Raw genomic sequence first — 21,543 nt, forward strand, 5'->3', positions numbered from 1 at the left:
ATCTTCCAATCTTGAAAAATGACTAGTTTGGGGTACTTTGTGAAGAAATAATGAAGACCACAGATTGTATTTGGTCCTAGTTGCTTCAGGGCAAATACTAACTAATCTGGACATTATATAACCGATATTGCCAGGAAATATCTAATTTGGAGTGGAATTTAAGTGGTCGCTCTTTTTACTCTTTTCCAAACATTTCCAAGCAGGGACTAACAAAATCTCGAACAAGATATCCAGGAAACAAACTAAATAGCCCATTTTACCGTTAAAAAATTTGTACATCTAGTATTCTGATTTCCTCATAAATCTCCATTTTTTTTTTCAAATAAAACACGAAAATTGATCAAACCATAATTTTTATCAAGTGAAAGTGTTACAAATTACATAGCACTGATTTATTAGAATATCAAAAATGTCTCTCAATGTCATATTGGACTTATTTTAGATTAATTCTTACAAAAAAAAATTTCGAATATAATTTTAAAATATACATATCCAATTTGTTCATGAACTACTGGAACTGGACCTCGAATGTTTTCTTCTTCGAGGTGGTGGACTCCTAGTATGTCTTCGTCTCGGTGATCTCCTTATAGGTCTAGGAGATGGTCTCCTTCTGAATCTAAATGAATATAAAAACTTGTTTAATCAGTCACAAGAATAACAAAATTTTCGACAAAAAACCAAACATAGATCCAAAAACTAACCTTGGAGGCGTTCTTCTATGCATTGGTGGTCTCCTTATGGGAGCTGGAGGAGATCTTCTTTGGGGTATGGGTCTTGGTTTAGGGATCAATACCGGAGCGGCAGTAATTTCCTGTCCATCTATTTGTCCTCCATCCATATGTTTCATGGCATTTTCAGCTTCGTCAGCTGTGGTGTATTCCACATAACAATACATTCGTCCCAAGTGCGGGTGATTGTGATCTTTTGGAAATTCAACATGTTTAATGTTACCATAAGTACCGAAAATTTCCAAAATATGATCTTTGTTAACGGTTCTAGTAAGACGACCGATGTGAATTTTCGTAGGACGTGGGGTAGGTGAACGACGACGACGTTTGCGCGGAGATCTTGATCTAAAAAAACATGTTAAACCAAAAAAATTCACAAAAAAATATTTAAAATTATATTCATTTACCTAGATCGATTACGGACATGATTTTTATCTTTTTCTCTTTCTTTAGTTGGAGTCAGTGCTCTTCTATCCTTCTCTTTATCTTCTTTTTTCAAGTCAACCTTATCTCTTTCCTTTTCCTTATCTTTGACTTCTTTTTTATCCTTGTCTTTCTCTTTTATTTCACGTCCTTTGTTGGATTTGATGGGAGATCCTGACCTGAAGAAAATTAATTCTCTTTATTCCCATAAGAGGCACTAATCTGGCATGGAAGTGATTTTCAAAGGCCTCACAGAGCATTTTTGCAAAGTCTCAAACACATGACCTTAAATTTGTGACATTCAAGTGTAAAAGGGATCAAAAATGAATATTAACTTGTGATAAAGGTCAGGAAGACAGTTAGTAAGGCTCTAGTTGAGGAAGAGCTTGTCCCACGACTAGTGATGAGTGTCTATTTAAGTTTTGTTATTAGGATAATGGCCTCAAATTTGTGACACTCAGCCTCAAGTTTGTGACACTTGAGTGTAAAAGTGATCAAATACATAGTAATCTGTGAAAAAGTTGGAGAGGCAGTTAATGAGGCTCTAGATGAGGAAGAACTTTGTTCCCAACTAGCAATTACTCTCTACTAGATATAACCTTAAATTTGTGTCACTTGACCTTAAATTTGTGACATTAGAGTGTAAAAGTGATCAAAACTACATAGTAACCTGTGAAAAAGTTTGGTAGACAGTTAATAAGTCTCTTTATGTGGAAGAACTTCTCTAACAGCTATAAATTACTGTATACTAGATACAACCTTAAATTTATAACAATCTGCCTTAAATTTGTGTTAGTCAAGGGTAAAAGTGAACAAAACTGCATAGTAACCTGTGAAAAAGGTCGGGGAGACTGCAACATTAATATATTTATGCAAAAATAATACAAAACTAAAAAAATACCATAGGAATTAACCTATACTTACAACTATGGATTTACTGAATTTACATTTTATAATAATTATTAGAAAATAACAAATTTAGAATAAATACCTTTTTCGTGGCCGAGTCCTTTCATTATCACTGGTGGATGATGAAGAACCTGTAGATGAACTGCTGGAAGACGAGCTGGAGCTCGATGTACTAGAGGAACTGGACGACCTCGAACTACTACCAGAAGAACTATAAACATTTTTCATTCGAAAGTAACGTTAAATGTTTGCCATTTTAAAGCATAAACCTGGTTTAAAAATCACTTACCTGCTCTTACTACTACTGCTACTTCCTGATACGGATCGTTTTTTTTTATCCCTGGATCTATCTTTTTTCTTTTCTTTGTCAGATTCGGATTCTGGGCCCGGTTTAGCCCTAAAAGGTTTATTTATATTTCATTTGCCACATATTTGATAAAATATTAAGGCTGCATATTAGTTTGTAGTAATTAATGATCGAAAACTTAGATTGTTTATTAAAAGCTTCGTTAAATAGTATATTCCTGATGTACTTTTAATACTATCGAAATACGGAAAATATACAGGTTACAATAATCATATGAACTAGATCGAGGTTAAAAGGGAGACATAATTTCGACATAAAAACACATTTTAAGAATTTTTTACATATATTTTACTTACATTATGAGAAAATTGATTTATTACGATATTCACGGATTAATAGATAAAATTAAATAATTTATATACTATGTACTCTCATATCGTTAGCTTTGGCGTTCCAGTTCTACCAATACTCTATTTTACATTTTAATTCACGATTCAATTTTTATCTTTTTCTTTCATTAATAAAAATGAGAGAAAAGCTCACACGTACAATTATGGGTACGTTCCACTAAATATTCATGGCGTCTGAAATATTTTTTTAGGCATTCCACACAGCGACTAAGATCGTTGTGGTCGCGGCAAGAACGTCGCTCATGACGTCATGACTAACGTTCACGACGACCTTTTTGAAGAGGGTCGAAGTGAGCGTCGAAATAATTAGCGGAATTTACAAAACTCAAGCAATGCCGGCTGCAACCTTGAAAATCTATCTAATTATTTGATGCGGTATGGGATATTATAAGTACTTTTGAAGCAATCTTGTCACGTACCACCAAATATTTTACTATTACCGCAGAAGATATTTTGATTTTACTTTAATGTAAATCAGTTAATTATGCAATTATAATGCTCTGTATTAAGTGGAACGGGATTTTCGTGAGTGTTTAGTGGAATGCACCCATAGAGTACCTTTTATTCGTATTATGACGTTAATACGAAAAAAGAAGAATGATTATGTAACCATACAAACAATTTAAAAGGAAGAAGAACTTGATATTTCAATTTTGTTGTTTATTCTTGTGAAGCATATATCCACAACATTGTAGTTTCAAAAATGGTAATTGAAAATAAACGCAAAGCAGAAGATTCGGCCGTTGTGCTAGTACCTAAAAAGCAAAAAAATGAAATCGCACAAAAGAACAAACAAAATTCAGTCTTACAATCGGTAAGTTAATTCCATAGTACATAACTCCGCAATAATAGATATTTTTAAGGCGCCACCCAGAACTTCAAATTTATTTGCACCTATTATGCAGTTAGAAGGACACGAGGGAGAAATATTTAGCGTAGAATTCCATCCAGAAGGTCAATATTTAGCTTCAGCTGGCTTTGACAGAAAAATATGTGAGTCTATTCTATACATCTTAATTGAAACACATTAGGGCCTTTTTTGTTACATTCATCGTATGCTCTTTTTAAAATAGATTAATGTTAGTTTTATTGAATTTAATTTATAGTTATGTGGGCGGTTTATGGAGAATGCGAAAATGTATCAGTTCTGTCGGGCCATACGGGAGCTATAACAGAATTACATTTTTCAACTGACGGATCAAATATGTTCACATCTAGTACAGATCACACCTTGGGTCTATGGGATGTCGTAACATCCCAAAGAATAAAAAAATACAAGGGACACACAGCATTTGTAAATTGTGTACAAGGTGCAAGAAGAGGTCCTCAGTTAATGTGTTCCGGTAGTGATGACAATACTGTACGTATTTGGGACGTGCGGAAAAAACAGAGTGTCTCGTCGATCAATACAACCTATCAGACAACTGCTGTGTGTTTCAGCGATACAGCAGAACAGATATTCAGTGGAGGAATCGATAATGATATTAAAGTATGGGATGTTCGTACTAAAGAACTTTTATATGCATTGAGAGGTCATACTGATACTGTTACTGGTCTATCTTTAAGCAACGACGGCTCTTATCTTCTTAGCAATTCAATGGATAATTCTATTAGGATATGGGACGTACGACCTTATGCACCTGTGGATAGATGCTTGAAGGTTTTTAGTGGACATCAGCATAATTTTGAAAAAAATTTATTGAGGTGAGTTCTTTCAAGGTATAATAGCTAGTAGTAATTTTATTAATTAAGAATTAGACTTTCATATCATTTAATTAGAATTAAAACTGCTGTCTAAATTTAAATAAGCATGTCATTTTATAAAAATACAAAAGTGAAGACATAAGGTTTAATGTTGGTTATAAGGAATTAAAGAGCTACAAGAAATGGATGGAAACAAAATAGCTGACAGGCTCCATAAATTAGAGGCAGAGGTGTATAACCAAACTCTTCTTAGTCTGATGTACTAACAAAAATATTTAACCACAAATAGCTCTCGATTTGCGATCAATTTTTGTTTCAGATGTGCTTGGTCACCTGACGGTTCAAAAGTAACTGGTGGATCTGCAGATAGATTCGTATACATTTGGGACACAACTTCCAGAAGAATAATATATAAATTACCTGGTCATAATGGGAGCATAAACGATGTAAAGTTCCACCCAAATGAACCCATTGTTGTTTCAGGATCTAGTGATAAACAGTTGTTTTTGGGAGAAATTGATTCTTAAGTTAATCTACTTAATTAAATATTTTATATAATATGTCTTCTATAAATGACCTTCCCAATATTTGCTAATTTAAAACATTTTTAGAATAAAATAATCCTAATTGTTGATTGAAGATTGTGCTTGCCATACATCTTTTACATGGCCTCAAAAAGATTATATCCAGATGATGTCTAGTTAAATCAGTGGAGAGGAGGATGAAATTCCAGTTCAACTCGTTCTACAAGTCTCTAAACCAAAAAATAATTATAAGCATAAATTTATAAAAGTTAAGACCTAACCTCCTTGAAGCCAGCATATATTCCAAAATTTATGAGACTTCTAGAAGTGAAAGGTGAGCCGTTGAGGACAAAAACAGCTCTTATAAGGAGTACAGTGATGATAATGAAACTCTGTTGACTTAGTCTTGTAAGAAAAAGGATCTAACTTCCTAGAAACTAGCACGGAAATTCAGTAGCTGAAATCCAACTGTAGATGGCAACAATATAGCTAAAAAAAAGGAGTACAGAGGTATTCATGAGAATCCTGTTGACTTAATCTTGTAGGAGAAAGCAAACTGTAGATGGCAACAGTATAGCTTTAAAAAGGAGTACAGAGGCATTATTGAAAATCCTGTTGACTTAGTCTTTTAAGAGAAACCAAATCATTGAAACCAGCACAGAACTCTGGTAGCAAAAACTAAATTGATCTCCTTGAAGCTGATAGTTACTCTGGTTACTTAAAAATCTGGAAGTAGAACAGGAGCTGAAGATGTCTAATAAGGGGGTGCAATATATGAAGATGGGAGTTTAGTAGAAAAGAATTGAAAAAGTACGAAAAGTTTAGTGCCATATGGGTGAGAAAATAGTGAATATGAGAAGTATTAATAAAACACAATAGAATGTTCATAAAATTGTCATTTTAATAATCATTATGATTTAACAACTTAAAAAATCTACATTTTCCAATCTCGCCATCAATTACAAAAAGAGGAAAGTAAACAAAGCAAATATGGATCAACAATTTAATAAAAAAATATTTATTTCGGGGATTAGAACGTGTTCGCTTTGTTTAGTCACCAGCTTTTTAATAAACAATTTAGAAAAGTTCTTTATCTTTATAATAACAAACTCATTTGCAGTGTTAAAACTATAAATTAATAAGTTTCAATTATTCTGTTTTTGCAGTTTGCGACAGTTATAATTCTTTGCAATAGTAATACTAAATTTCCCCTTTATTTACAGAGATTACTTCGTAGTAATTTCATACAGTTTTCACTGACTGGTCCTTCGAGTCGGGTATGAACCTGCAACCTATTGAAGGTTGGAAGGAAAAGACAGTATAATTGTCATTAATGATGTAGCTGCAGTAAATTAATATTTTTCAAGTATAACATAGCTTTAAAGAAGTGTTACAACCCCATAAAAATATAAATAATGATAATAAACAAACAATTAAATTTTTTTTGTTAACTAGATTTTGTATACTGCATTTGAATATATTTTCCGAAACACAAATATTTCAATGTAAATTCAATAATAAATAAGAATATGATTTAATTGGAATAAAAATGAAATGTTTTTGAATAAGAAGTAACTGATAAACTATAGATTCAAAGAAGAACTTTTTGCTTACTTTCGATAAGATATGCTTAAAGAGATTCCTATTGGATGAATAATCAATGGAAAAAAAAAAGAATAAAGTGAATGGAATTATTTGGAGACAACTGAAATGAGGAAACGGTTCCATTGGTTCAATAATATATTTAACAAAGTGCCAAATGGTCTTGAAGAACCCAAAGAAGAATATAACCAGAATAATATGACTTGCACGTTCAAGAAATTTAGGTAACACAACAATTATTGTTTTTTCAAGGTTTTAATAAAAATTGATTTTTTAATGTCAAATGTTGAAGAAGTAATCGATAAACTATAGATTCAAAATACTCCAATTGGACATATAATCAATGGAAAAAAAGAATAAAGTGAATAAAATTATTTGGAGACAACTGAAATGAAGAAACGGTTACATTGGTTCAATAATATACTTTACAAAGTGCCAAATAGTCTTGAAGAACACAAAGAAGAAAGTAACAACAATAATATGACTTAAACGTTGAAGAAATTTGGGTAACACAACAATTATTGTCTTTACAAAGTTTTTATAGCACAAAAATTGATTTTTTAAAGTATAAATTACATTTTTAACCCATTTAAATCAAGATTTATCAAATTTCTTCTCATTTATATACTTTAACGAAATAATTTCTATTAGACGAATAACGTAATCACCATATAGACAACGTTGTGATTTTACATGACATTCCACATAAAATATTTTCAAATACTGTATTGTACATAATCTCGATTATTTAAAATTAATTATATTGTTTACTACAAGTTATTCTGAAAATTTCAAAGGGAAACAATTCGTTTACTTTTCATTTACACTGAACTTTCTTTTATATCTATCAAAATAGGTATTAATATGTTTACATTTAATCAAATATTTTAATAAAAAGAAATTATCACAAAAATCTAGCTCTTATAGAAAATAATATGATTAAAAAACTATTTTAAAGCAGTAGTTACTATAATTTATAAACAAACAACTGAAGTAGTCCGAAATAAAAACCCCTGTAGATATTTATAGAGTATGACATTTTAATTAGCACCTAAAACGCCGTAAAACCAATATACCTTTTTAAAATATATTCCCATAGGAATTAGTTGTTTCGTAAGTCCAAAGTTTTTTTTAACAAATTTTGGGATGAAAATTGTTTGGGGGGAGAAAATAAAATAGAAAAAGAAGGCAAAAGTCATCAGTTTCAAATTTGTTTTATCAATTTCAATTTTAAATAAATAAATATTTTTATCAATGTTTTTTCAATAACTCTTGCCTAAAAAATAATAATGAACAGTTTGAAACTGCATTTTCATGTCAAATATCACATTTTTTTATACACATATATATTTATATTACAGGAGCCAAAAAAATCGATTTTTTTTTCAAAGTATATGAAAATATTATTTGGGATAAGAAGAAAATTTTGAGAATTGGAAACTTCAATATTGATAATAAGAGGTATATCAAAGCAACTTTTTTTTTCTGGAGCGGGTTTTTGTCTCTAAACCATCTTTTTTCTCAAACGACGCCTTGAAAATTGGTATAATTTCAGAATATGATTTTCTAACTTTGGAATTTGGAAAAATCAGTATATGTAAAAAAATCCAATGGAAATTCTTGAAGGGAAATTGATTTCTTATAAAAAATGTCACTAAACATTTTAAGCTAAATTCAATCATTTAAAAGTTATTCAAAGTTAAAGTTGGAGTCGAAGTAAACTGAAAATTTTGATCATTTAATTGATAATTTTTATTTTATTAACAGAATTTGAAAAAATTGAAGATAATTTTGATTTATTAGCATCGGAAAGGTATTTTCTTCGGAAATTGCATTTGTAAGTTATAAAAACACCCAAAAAAATTGAATCTACAGCATTTTCAATGCTAATAAATCAAAACATTTTGATTTTTCCAAATTTTCCATAATTTTGTTGATAAAATAAAAGTAATATCAATAAAATGATTTTCAGTTCAGTCCAACTTTAACAACTTTCAAATGAATGGATTTAGCTAAAAATGTTTTATAGGGAATCAATATGCCTTCAAAAATTTCCATCCAATAGGATTTTTCCACGGATACTAATTGTTCCAAATTCCAAAGTTAAAAAAACAAATTCTGAAAATCTTTTTTTGTAAATTATTAAATTCTCTTAAAAACAAGTCTCCGAATCAATTTCATTAATTTCGATGGTTTAGGATTAATGAGACAAAGGCTCAAACTCTCACAACATTTTGTTTTCCCACCCAAAATAATATTTTCTTTATAATTTAAAAACCAGACTGCAACTATGACTCTCAAAGAGCCTTGTCCTCATTCACCACATTCCTTTAGTCATCACGTCTCCACACCTATCTCCAGGAGATCCTCTTTGACATCATCCAGCTTGCCTTGGGCATCCCCCGCTCCTCAGGCAGTTCTGTCACCAGCCTAGGGTCTTCATAGAACCAGTAATGCGCCAATACATCCTCTAGGTCCCTGCTACTGAGGACAAGCCTCTCAATTCCTATTCCCACCTCCTCGTTGGTATCTGGTGGTAACCTCCCGCACCAGATGAAGATTTGGGAGACTGGAAAGGGATGTTGTTCTTCTACAGAGGGTTGAACGTGTGGGCTAACTACCCCACCTCGTAAAAATTACACCAAGAGATTAGATATTGGGAAAAAAATATATAAAATGGTCGATTTTTTTGGCACGGTGTAAAATATAATAGGTATGAAAAAAAAAAAAAAAATATTAATACCTATTTGTGAGAATGCAAAGTGTAGGTTATAATTTAGATATATATCTATAGTGTTTATATTAATATTTTCTATTCAGGATCAGAAGAAATAGTGGCATCGCCATTTGTATTAATAACAAGAGTGTCATCTTCATTATAATCGATACTTAGTACCGAAGACCTTCTAATCCGTTTAACACCACGTGTCCGCTCTAACTCGCTGTCCGAATCTGTCTGTTCTCGTTCGCACACACTAGTGTCACCGTTAGCCCTACCGTTGGACGTTTGCTTCAAAGCAGCGTTCTCTTTCTGAAGCGTCTGTATAGAGTCTTTAGCTTTCTTCAATTCTTGCTGAAGAAAGAGAATGGTGCTTTGCATTCCTTCTACGTCTTCGTCCAAATCGGCTAAAAATGAGTCCAATTCGTTTTGGCTCTGTCTAACTTCCTCCGAGAAGCTTTTTTGCAACGCCAAATCACTTTCGAGTTTAGCTATTCGACCGGAACTGGTTATTTTGCCGAGTTCTTCGTTTTCTTGATATAGTAGACGACATTTTGCCATTAGACGTTTTCCGGTATTGGAGTCCGGTGTAAACTTCCACGCCGATAATTCGTTTTGAGTGTCTTCTAATTTTAATTGGGTCGCTTGAAGTTCCGATTGGAGATGTTGCAATATACTATTTATAGCCGGGTCTAGGAGTACGGTTCGTAAAGATGAGGTCGTCGGAACTTGGGAACTTTTTAATTCGTTTAGCTGACACTAAGGGAAAGAAAAAAATATTACTAATGGTCCAAATACATTTTTAAATACAGTGAATCGATATTTAAAATTTATGGGTAGCTATATAGACCTACTTTTTCCCTTAAGATGAATAAAAATGTTCTTTTCACCTTTAAAACCTTATATTCATCAATTGGAACTAAATTCGTAGTAACCTACACATCGAAATCTAACTTACCTCATAACTTCAAGATTATTATAAACATATAAAGGATGCAAAAAATTCGGAGTTATATTTGATTGTGTTTTAATACCTTCAATAAATAATTAAATTTATGATAATTTTCTTAAGCATGTTTATTTTAGAATAATTTTCAAATCAAAATATTCCTAAACAGGTAAACAGTATCTTTTGGGTGTAAAATTAAATGATATTCAAGTTCACTCCGAATTTTGCTTAAAAAATCAAATATTGAAAAATTTATATTCAATACTACTTGGTATAAACCGCCCTCCATGAGGGTCAGACATAAAAACATATTCATTGGATGTATCAGCTTCCAAAACATACTCGTATAAAATTTCAATCCAATGTTAATAGTAGTTGCGACAAAATCGTAAAAAAAGTTTGTAATTTTTTTTCTTCAACACCTTTTATCTCGAAAATTTTTGTACTTAACAAACCCCGAATATTTTTCAGCTTTCTATCTATCCTACAAACAGGATCACCTTTTTTTTAACACCCTGTATATTAAAAATAATACTGTTTATTATATAATCGAAAAATTGTTATATAACTTTGTAGAACAGTACAAATGAACAAATTGTTAGAAATTTTTCCATTTTAAACATAAAAATATTAAGAAATATTCAAAACCTAACCTAACCAACCTAGCTACAATAGTTACGATTCGATTTTATCTAATTTATTAAGCAAATATTTCCTTTAGTATTTATAAGACTGTAGGTACATTCTTCATCATCATCATATAGCCCCCAGTATAACAAAGGGCATTTGTCAGTGTTTCAGAAGCTGTTGGGGTTACTACCCTCATACACCTTTTTAGGTGAGTTCGGTCCAATTTTGTCGACTACGACTTTCCATTTCCTAGCTGTCTCTGTAGCCTCTTTTTACCCGCCACAGTAGTTCTTCTCCATATTCGTACAAATCTGCCTCTGAAGTTGAATTCCTAAGCTAAACTCAATTTAGAGTAAAAATCCCATTTTCAAACAAATTTTTCTACCTTCTACTCATCAAAAGTCTTTATCCATAAGATTTTGTTATAAATAAATATCGAATAGTCAAGAAGTTATAGCACATGTACAAAATATTTAACTTGTTCAACTTTATAAGTTTTTGGAACCCAATATTCCTTGAAATGTGGACTTACAATGAGTTGTAGGTACTGGTGTAAAAAATCTTTGACTTTTCGTTAAAAATATTTGCTTTTATCTGAAATACATGGAAAAGAAAATAATCAATTCAGTAAAACAAATATTGTGATTAAGAATTTTTCCAGTACATCACAATAGTAAGCTATTTTATAATATATAATCAGTTGTATAGTATTTCTAAAGTCCAATCATAATCTAAGATTTATAATAATAACCCAAAGTGTTTTTTTTGCAGTTTGGATCCATTTTCTTCCAACATTAACATTTATGTTTGTCTCTAGATCAAATAAATTTGTATCCATGGTATAAAATAAGCAATTCTTATGCCTATAACAAACCAAAATGTATTTATGAATTTATACATAAAAAATATTAACAAAAACTAATTAACTAGCATTTAAATCTTGTTAGAATATTTCAAATCTATCACCATATTTTTGTAGGTTCCAAAAGAGGTAAGAAGTCAAAAATAATCTATCTCATACTACATAGCCCCAGCCAAGGTATTTAAAACTATCCCAAAGTGTTAACTAGATAAACTGACCTGTCACAAAAACTATCCATGTAAGAGTGTTTGTTGCCTAAATCTAAAGTGGAAACTTTTTTGGGTTCCTTGACATCATTGTTTTGCAAAAAAACTCAGTAGCAATTCTAAATGCTTGACAACATCTCTAGGTTATCAGATATGATACCTTCATGTCATTGGAAACAGGTAATTAATTGACCACCAAGTCAATTAGCAGATATACTAACCCTCTGTCACAAAAAATATCCAAGTAAGAGGGTGGGTTGCCTCAATTCAATTTGGAAACACTCTTTATTAGGTTCATTGACATATTTCTTATAAGTTAACCGACCTACCATCTATAACTAAATTATGAAGGGTCATTGTTATTACTTGTCAAAGAAGTTAAATTCGTTTTGTTTTGCTGACCTCTCAATGCTTTTTATAATACCTATATACCATGGTTAGCATAGTAAAAACACTTTTTATGGATCCTAAACTGACTATTTAAAACTATAAAATTTTATATTAAGTAAACATCTTTACTACTAAATTGTACATGAACAAAAAATTTCAATATTAAAGACTTCAAATGTTTTTAGCGTATAAAAAGTAGTTATGAAATTAATTTGATAAAAATGATTTCTGAAACCTTGGATACATTGTTTTTTTAAGCATAAGAATATTCACTAGCTACACCCTTTCAAACAATGTTTATTATTAATTATTCAAAGTAAAATGAAGGTTATTTGACTAGATCAAATATTTATTAATGTACAAGAACAACTAATTCGAATCAGAATTTTTACATGAAAATAACCAACTTTTTATAACATTAATAAGTCATTAGTTTTAATTGTAATATGAGAAACTCTTCTCTAGGGTCCCAAAGAACAAAAGTTTAATTTTTACAGTGCTTGTTTCCCCTATTTAAATAATGATTGATATATTCAAGCTTCATCCACTTTTACTGTAAAATTTTCTATTAAAAGATATCTGTATGATTAAGACGAAATTCACAGTGGGGAAAACATTAGTTTAAGTATAAATGAAAATAATTGGTTATGATCCGTTTGAATAATAGCAGCGTGCTGAAAATAGTAATTTTTCATGAATTTCAATAAACTGTAGGCCCTAGAGTCTAGGGTCTTAGCTGATGAGAATTAAAAACTCATGCATATCATAGACAAACTTCAGCCACAAGGTGATTTGAGCAGCCCACTCTTCATAGAAGAAAACTTAAGGTTTTGAAATTTTTAAAAATTCAACGATTGTGTTGACTGCGAGATAAAAATCTGATACTCACAGAATCTACTGTTCTTACCTTCTTTAACTTTAAATGACTACATCACTTGTTTTGTTATTTTCATGTTCAGTTCATAGGTAATTAATACATCAATAACAGAAACTTATTTATTTTTTAAATAGAATGTGGAATACAACTATCAGTCAAACACATTTAAAAAATGCCAAATATAACAAAGGACATGTTAAAATAAATATTTAACATGTAATTACTATAATTTGAATATAAATCATTATTCATTGCTGAATTCAAATAGTGTTGCGGAGTTGAGGAATAGGGTTGCCAGACGTCCCGTTTTTTAGGCCTAGTTTAAAATGTCTCGCCAGGACCCACTCTGTCTCATATTCGAAACGTACTTTGTTTATTATTATTAAATCGATCAATCTAAGCTTGACAAAAATACACATTGTTAATTAAGTACTCGATCAATGCTAATTAAATGCAATGGAAAAAATTAATTTTATCTCAATACAACACTATCATTGCAGAGGAATGATAAAGATGTGAGGCCTTGGTAATTAATTGGCATTAGTCAAATATCTTATTTAGAACCTAACAATGCCGCACTAGTCTTTATTTCCTCGCCAGTGATAGTGTTCTGCTGCAAAAAGTCATATTTTATAATATCTCCTAAAATTCATTAGTTCTTCAGAATTTAATTGAAATTAGTCGAGCACTTCATTATTCAAGCCCTAACGAGACCAAACAAGTCTATAAATTCTCGCCAATGATAGTATTCTACTGAGAAAACTAGGAAAAAGCAATTTTATTCATAACTTCTACAAATAAGGTGTGAAAGTCACCAATAACATGCAAAATTTTTTCCATCATTGAATAATGGAGATTTAATAATGGAAACTTTCTACTTTCATTATCAATTGATTTCACACATTTTTTGTAAATTTAGTAGAACAGCCAATTTCTTAAAAATTAGCACAACAAAAAATTTATGTGGCACTTAATTCCGATTATTTTTTTTATCTGTTCATAATACTTTGCTAACTTTAATGACATAAAATTAATAGGCAAATATCATAAAGAAGTAATGAAAGCAAAGAGGTAATATGAGCAATTACTATCAGTCAAATACAAAAAAACCTGTTTAGGATCCGGTAAAAATCAGGGAACATCTGATATTGGTGAAGAATAGGTTTAGAATGAAGCCCAAAAGAAATCCTTTACTTGCTCCCTAGGGAGATCTAGTACCAAATCTGCAAACTATATCCTTCTGACAGACGGATGTTCCATTCGAAGGGTTAATCATTGATTCATTTAATTTGATTCTCTCAAATAAAGAGATTTTGTATCTGGTATGATGAATTTTTTAATAACTTTACCTTTCATAGAATATATATCAAAAGGTATTAGTAACGACTTAGTAATATAGAATTTTAACACAAATTAACAATGAGGTAACGAAAGTTTCTTTATTAATTTATATCTATAAATGTACAATTTGTAGATGCAATTACCTTGTATTTTCAGATAAGTAGTAAAGAGGTTTTTGTTTGAAAAACATATTTCTCATTGCAACAGACAAATAAAAATCAAAATTAATAAATACCTGGCATGGCATTTTCAAACTTTATTTGAGTAATAAGACCAAGACACTAAGTTTTTAAAATAATCAACTGCCTGATTTATGAATCACTAAGGTTTTTTATCACTTCAGTTGATTTTTCGGGTAAGGCACTTGAGTGTCAGAGGTCTAAATTGTTGGGTGTTTTTGTTAAGTACCGTTAACAATAGCACTCACTGCACATGTTTAAAAAAAGTGAATAGTAACTGTACTAACCACATAATCTTGTGTCTCCTGTTCTTTAGCAGCCAATTTGCGAACTAAAGTTTTTTCCTTCTGCTGAGATTCTAACAGCTGTCCCTTGATCCTCTCGTTGGCTTGTCGTAAATCTGCCAGCTCCCCTGCAATGAGCACACGTTATACGTCTCACTAACACATTTGATTTTGTACACCTCACTGCACTGCACCATCAAGATACAGCCCGGTAAAAACTATCAAACACTTTAAACGAATAATAACTGAAGTTTAAGTACCTTCATGTTGATTTGCTTTCCTTTCTAGATGATTTAAATATATATCTTGTTGCCGCCAGCAATTCTGCCATTCTTGTATAGTGTGGCAATTCGCCTCCTCGTCGGTTATAATTACTCTACTTGGTGGTTTGTCCCTTTCAGCGGGACTTGCGGACTGTGGGACGTCACCCGATTCGGACATCCTAAAATCCACCACCATCAGAAAAAATTAAAGATACAAATAAAATACATGTCCATTATATATACAGTCGGCCATGTTACTATGCAAACAGATACTGTGTCCGCATTTAAAATTTACTTACATGTCAGGTTTGCTCAAAATTAGCATTAAATAACAACCTACAGAAGATTATCATAAAAACGTTCGAATTTTTAACACGAAATAAGTAAAATGCATTATCAAACTATAAAAATATCCGTGATAATTCGACACTACACTGCATAAAAACTACACACTTTTGACGTACGACACTTGTGCGCCCATTGTGTGATTGACACTAAAACGCGTCATAAAAGTATTCTGTGACCAATAACCATAGAATTCTATATACACTAAAGTAACCTGCTCAATAAATTAAAACTCTATTTTCTACATCGATGGATCAAAATAAAATTATTTTTTTAGTTTAGAATAACGATATATTTATATACGACAAATATATCAAGTTATGCCTATTATTTATATTTCAAGTGTCGTTTTGGTGTGTATATTTATGATTCTAATCGCATATAGTTTGTATACGGTCTATAGTATTAATAACCATTAATCTATGTTTTATTGTTTAAGTGGATAATACAAATTCATATTCTTTTTGTACTTGATAAAGATACGATAATATAAAATGTCTCAGGAATTACAATTTATTGACTTCATTTCAACTGTATCCACTGCGCCTATATAATAAATTAAAAATGTCCATAGACTGTTCACCAGTTGAAATCGGAATATGGTTTTATGATTCCAGTGTACACTTTCGCCAAAGAACTAAGATCAAAGATGATATACTATAAACTGACTAAGATACTAGTTTGATTTGATCATCAGTTAGTCACTATTCACAGTTATTAAGTTCATTTAAACTTTAAGACAAGCTGTCTTTGTCTAAGGTTCAATAAAAAAAACGCGAATTTTGTATTTACGTTACGAGAATCGAATTACTGTTGTACGTTCATACAAGAGCTATTTACTGTTCCTTTTACGAGATACGTTCATACGAGTGCTGTTTACTGTTTCTGCTACAAGATCCGTTCATACAAGCGTTGTTTAGTATTTACTTTACGAGGTGCGTTTATTTAGACAGTGTAATATGGGATATAAATGACATTGAATTATATGAGGTGCACTCATACAAGCGCTGTTTATTGTTTCTATAAGGCAGTTCCTTTAAGCAGTGTAGTATAGGAACCAAAATAAAAGACATCGAATTACACAAATAATGATTTTATTTTCGAATTCTAGTAGAAAGAGATATCGGGAGTTGCAATTTGGTTCTGGGGTATAAATTAGTATTACCCTGTATGGGAGTGCATAAGGATAACATTAATAGCTACTCAATTACTATAGAGATTAATTTTTTTTTAAATTGACAAAAATAACAATAATTCAAACAGTATAACTTTCTATACTTGTTATATCTCTCGTATCACAATTTATAATATTATTTCCACGTTCTGTGTCTTTAGTGTCCGGTGATGATTGTACGGTGGAAGTAGTAAATTCAGTACTAGGCGATTTCGCGTTATCGAAATCCGGTGAAAATTTTTCGGTTCCATTTTTACACGGAATCTCGGAATTTCTTCTAAAATTCACCTGACTTCCGACAATACTAACTAGAACTTCCGTCGAGCTACCGATGGCCATCGCCGGTACACTAGCTAAGCTTATACCCGCTTCCGTAACGTTGTTTCCGGTGAAATAACTCGAAGGATATTGCTCGGATTTCATAACGTTGAGATGTTCTTCGCTTTTTGGTACTTCTCGTGGCTCCGATTGACATTCTCTTTCGAAATTCGGTAAGTATTTCGGTTGAAGTTGTAAAGCATCCACGCTACCTGTTGTGGCGGCCCGTGGCGTTAGTTGATTACTGACCCCCTGTGGTACGGACAACGCTAGAAAAATAATCATATTTATATCTAAAATATTTGAGGTTATGTATTTAACTTGTCTAATTTCGAGGTTATCTACTGAAAGAACGAACATTTTTTATCATTTAAAGATAAAGAGATCGGCATCGAATTGGAAGAGAGAGAAAGAGCATAGGTTTACCACTCTACATCTTTCTCTACTCGCCATTCAAATCATAACTTGTTAATCTCCATCTTTGCCGTTCCCACCTATCCAAAGAGAATAGAGTAAAGAGAAATAGTTCGTCATACCTCGCTTTCTCTAATATTACCTCTATGAATTTTCCAAGTATATTGTTCATTTTTAATGTTAAGTTAATAATACAACCAATTACCATTAATATTTACATTTACATCAAATCAAATTTAATAATATAATTTAGTTTGGTATATGCAAAAGTTTTCGTAAACGTGGTAACGTCTACAACTTGATTCATACTGGCTATTCAATATTTTGAATTTTTCGAACGCCCCTACGAAAAAAGTGAATTACCTGGGGAGGTTTGTTGTAAATTGTAAGGGCCGTTGTGATGTAGTACAGCTATACTCGGCACTGAAGGACCCTGTAGAGTTAAACTGACAACATTGACACCGTTGGCGTTACCTATAAATATTTAAACAATGTAATAAATCGACATTGGTTCTAGTTAAATATCTTTATTGTACTTCAATTAAGAAAAGTATAACGAAAAGATGGCGGCGATGATGTAATAGATGGTTTTCTATCCAATAAATAAGATTGCAATCCGAATACTAGTCATTTGATTTCAAAGCTTGAGTAGTGAATTCGGAATTAGTTCCGAGGTGCGTTCGTTTGACTTGTTGTGTAATTAGCATTATTTTATTGGCCAATAATATTATTTGCTTAGTTGTATTATGACTACAACGTTGCAGCAAGGTCGCTTTTGTTAAATTTACTTGATTTGGTTTATGACAGTTCAAATCTTCCGTCAAATTACTACAATACTTGATTTTTATTGGTTGAAATGATGTTTCCATGTATTTCATTGAGAGAATAATGAAAAAGGAGATGAAATTTGAATATATGGCCAGGACTCCAAATTCCCAATGAGACCAGTGACTCATTTCGTGACGTATCAAAATTTGTTTAAGAACTGAAGTCGGAATTAGTTCTGAGGTGCGTTCGTTTAACTTAGAGTGTAATTAGTATAATCTTATTGGCAAATAATGTTGTTTTCTTAGTTGAATGATGATATCAACGTTGCAGCAAGGTCGATTTTGTTAAATTTACTTGATTTTGTTTGATTTCCAATGAAGACCAGTGACTCATTTAGTTCTAAAACGTTCTATAAAAGTCTCACTCAAACACAAAAATCACGTTCATTGGTTTATTTGATTGTGATCAGATCTAGTTTCGCCATACTTAACACCATGTGGCTTTTGGTAATTTCTGAAATTATAAAAATGTGCTAACATTTAACATTTTGAGACGTTCTAACAAAGGGTAGTACTTCGAAGGACGTGAATTATAATTTTATATTACCTTGTACTTTGTTTTCAACGAATTAATTTATTCGGCAACCAAACTTCTAGAAACTGACTTGTAGAGAATAGAAACAACGAAAATAGTTCGCTGAATAACTAAGATAAGTTTATATAATAAATATCAATGTTATTTTTCACTTTCCCAAACTTTTCCGAAGAAAACTCGCTATTTGTATGCATTGAGTAAATGTGAAAAGCCTCTAGATATTTTTACTCGACCACAAAAATACACCAATTCGACTTTGAGGAAGTATTATGAATAAAGTAATGGGTTTTTGGAATTTCAGTGCTTATGCGACCGTATAACATGTTATACGCAAAGAATACTAATGAACCACAGACAAATTTCAATAGTGGAAAAATTAATGTTGCGCAAAGAAGGTAATAGTACAAGGTGTATCAACTTCGAGGTCATTTAGCACCGCTCTGTATAAAAATAATACGCGGAAGACGTGCAAAAACGTTTTATATTTTACGAGGACGGTACTATGGATAAGTCACTTTTCAGAGATTGAGGATACTACATTAATTACATTATTAGCTTCCGCCATGTTTCTAATGTCATCTGTCAAAATTTCACACAAATCTGACATATAGGTTAGTTTTAATATTGATCCTCCACCTCTTTCAGAATAGTATTTACGTACTTTTTCCTTAAAATTTACCCAACAAAAATATATGAGCATTAAAACTATTTTCTCACACCCCCATCATCATATATCATATTTGTATGGTTAATGAAATTTCTATTTTCTTAATATCCCAATAGCTAGAGCCGGTCCTGTTCATTTCAGCGTGTTTATATGTGCTTGAAATTTTTCAATTAAAAGTGGCAATAAAAAAAAACGTTTTATATCCAATTACGTAGGGACTAAGGGTTTTGTCCCTTTTTTTTGAAGTTTAAAAATAATTTATTTCATTAAAGCCGCTGGTGCTTTGATACCCTAGCGTACAAAATTTTAATGTCAATAACAAACCAGTCAGTGATTCAATTTATTCGTTGAACTTGACCTTGAATAACAAAAAAATATGGCATAACATTTTAATTAAGTGCCCAAGTGATTGAGATTATATTAAACAAAATTGAATTTGTTTCTGATTTACTATATTTTTATATTTCAAACTAATTTTCATCAAAAAAGACCTAAAAACAACATTATTTAGCAAGAAAAACAAAAAGGTCTAAGAAGTTAAAATACATATAATCTGCATCAAAACATTGATGCCATATTTACACATTCAGTTAGTTATATTTAGAGACATATATTATTAGTGCACTGTCACTGTCAGTTTTATTATTATTTCAATGGATACGTTCCATTTAACGAACACAACGATTTGTATCATGCCAAACAAGTTCGTCGCTAGTCATCGTTCAATGTCGTAACTATTCGTCTTGCATGAGTCAAAATTTAGCGGCAATTTAAGTAACTCATTTTTTACAATGACATTACAGTCAGCTTTTTCAACTAGTATCCCTAATTTTTTGCATCAATGTATTAAAATATTCAAATTGCATCTCTAAAAGTATTTTATAACAAAAAACGCCTCAATTCACACCTTCAGCTTGTTTGTTCATAAACGCCATATTGATTCACGTGATTTGAAGTGTATAATTACTCGTTTGGATAATTGTAGCACATATCTGGACATCAATTATTATATGAAGTACTTTAATTAAGTATAAATTCGTTTATTTCAAATATTAAAATATTGTTTCTTATCAGAACAATTTCTCATTTATAACAATCAGGTTACATCAAAATGTCAATTATTTTAATTATTGGTAGGTCAAATGATCAATTTTCTTCTTTTTTATTAATTATAAGCCAAGACATCAAAATAAACGTATCGATTATTCCATATACACGATCGATTAGTTATTAATAGATGTCAGTTATTTTTAACTACCGGTAGGTGAAATGAGCATTTTCTTCTTTTTTTATTACTTCAAATAAGTATACATCAATGACAACAAACATTTTGTATCGATTATTCGATATACATAATCGATTACTATTTTGTAAACTAGTTTCTCTAATTTCTTACTTATCTAATTGGATTAACTGTCAAAATAGGTACTAGAGTTATAATCGATTATTGTTATCGATAAATGACAAGATTATTATGACAAGCGAAGTTAGTATAAATATTAATATTTAGTTCATTGTTTAGTGTATTAGTAAAAAGCACATACCTAATTTATCATTTTCGAACCCACTTTTAAAAAGTACAGGATTGTGTTTAATGGCGTTCATTCTTCTATTGGTACCCTGTTCGATTTTCTTTCTTCTCGGCTGTTCTACTGGCAGAACGCTCCTTCTTTGTTTCGGCAGTTTAGCTCTCGCCTTGAAATCATCACGTTAAACTAAATGTCACTAGATTCTAGTCATTTCTATGTCATTTTTGAGGTTATTAAAAGGAACATGTTCAGAAAACGGTTGAAAGTAATATTTTTATTGAAAAATAATGACTTTGGATAACGTCATGAAGATAATTGTGTCGTTCAAGCAACATTTTCAGTAGGCCAAAATGACATGAGTTAGAGAGGTTGGCCACAAATTTCCGAAGCGAGTCGTTCACATCTCGACTGTTAACGCGACCTCGGG

The 21,543-nt window shown here is 31.2% G+C and overlaps 4 protein-coding genes across 7 annotated transcripts in view; 1 reads left to right on the forward strand and 3 right to left on the reverse strand.

Moving 5' to 3' along the window:
- Positions 1-336: 336 nt before the first annotated feature.
- Positions 337-2,864, reverse strand: LOC130894466 (RNA-binding protein with serine-rich domain 1-A). Of its 3 annotated transcripts, none has more exons than XM_057801328.1 (6): positions 2,724-2,864; positions 2,350-2,457; positions 2,143-2,256; positions 1,136-1,330; positions 702-1,073; positions 337-616 (listed from the first exon to the last, which is right to left on the reverse strand). In XM_057801328.1, coding segments are annotated over exons 1-6 (906 nt in total). In that variant the 5' UTR covers positions 2,726-2,864; the 3' UTR covers positions 337-501. The 3 variants fall into 3 exon arrangements, with proteins under 3 accessions (XP_057657311.1, XP_057657310.1, XP_057657308.1); XM_057801327.1 differs by having other exon boundaries at positions 2,143-2,259; XM_057801325.1 differs by having other exon boundaries at positions 2,143-2,271.
- A 499-nt stretch (positions 2,865-3,363) lies between these two features.
- Positions 3,364-5,039, forward strand: LOC130894464 (U5 small nuclear ribonucleoprotein 40 kDa protein). Its single transcript, XM_057801323.1, has 4 exons — positions 3,364-3,591; positions 3,641-3,770; positions 3,884-4,481; positions 4,801-5,039. The coding sequence occupies exons 1-4, from the start codon at positions 3,481-3,483 to the stop codon at positions 5,006-5,008; spliced, it is 1,047 nt and encodes a 348-aa protein (XP_057657306.1). The 5' UTR covers positions 3,364-3,480; the 3' UTR covers positions 5,009-5,039.
- An 847-nt stretch (positions 5,040-5,886) lies between these two features.
- Positions 5,887-15,800, reverse strand: LOC130894465 (pre-mRNA-splicing regulator female-lethal(2)D). Its single transcript, XM_057801324.1, has 4 exons — positions 15,607-15,800; positions 15,305-15,486; positions 15,048-15,172; positions 5,887-10,085 (listed from the first exon to the last, which is right to left on the reverse strand). Exons 1-4 carry the CDS (start codon positions 15,630-15,632, stop codon positions 9,420-9,422), a joined length of 999 nt encoding a protein of 332 aa, XP_057657307.1. The 5' UTR covers positions 15,633-15,800; the 3' UTR covers positions 5,887-9,419.
- A 929-nt stretch (positions 15,801-16,729) lies between these two features.
- Positions 16,730-21,543, reverse strand: part of LOC130894468 (potassium voltage-gated channel protein Shaw-like) — a 35,454-nt gene continuing 30,640 nt past the window's right edge. For both annotated transcript variants that reach the window (XM_057801332.1, XM_057801331.1), the window contains exons 8-10: positions 21,132-21,282; positions 17,922-18,032; positions 16,730-17,413 (exon numbers count right to left, since the gene is read on the reverse strand). In XM_057801332.1, the coding sequence (XP_057657315.1) occupies positions 16,908-17,413; positions 17,922-18,032; positions 21,132-21,282 (768 nt within the window). In that variant the 3' untranslated portion in view covers positions 16,730-16,907. The remainder of the gene's footprint in view (positions 17,414-17,921; positions 18,033-21,131; positions 21,283-21,543) is intronic.

The sequence above is a fragment of the Diorhabda carinulata genome, chromosome 5 (assembly GCF_026250575.1).
Source record: "Diorhabda carinulata isolate Delta chromosome 5, icDioCari1.1, whole genome shotgun sequence".
In the NCBI taxonomy this organism is placed as follows: Eukaryota; Metazoa; Arthropoda; class Insecta; order Coleoptera; family Chrysomelidae; genus Diorhabda; species Diorhabda carinulata.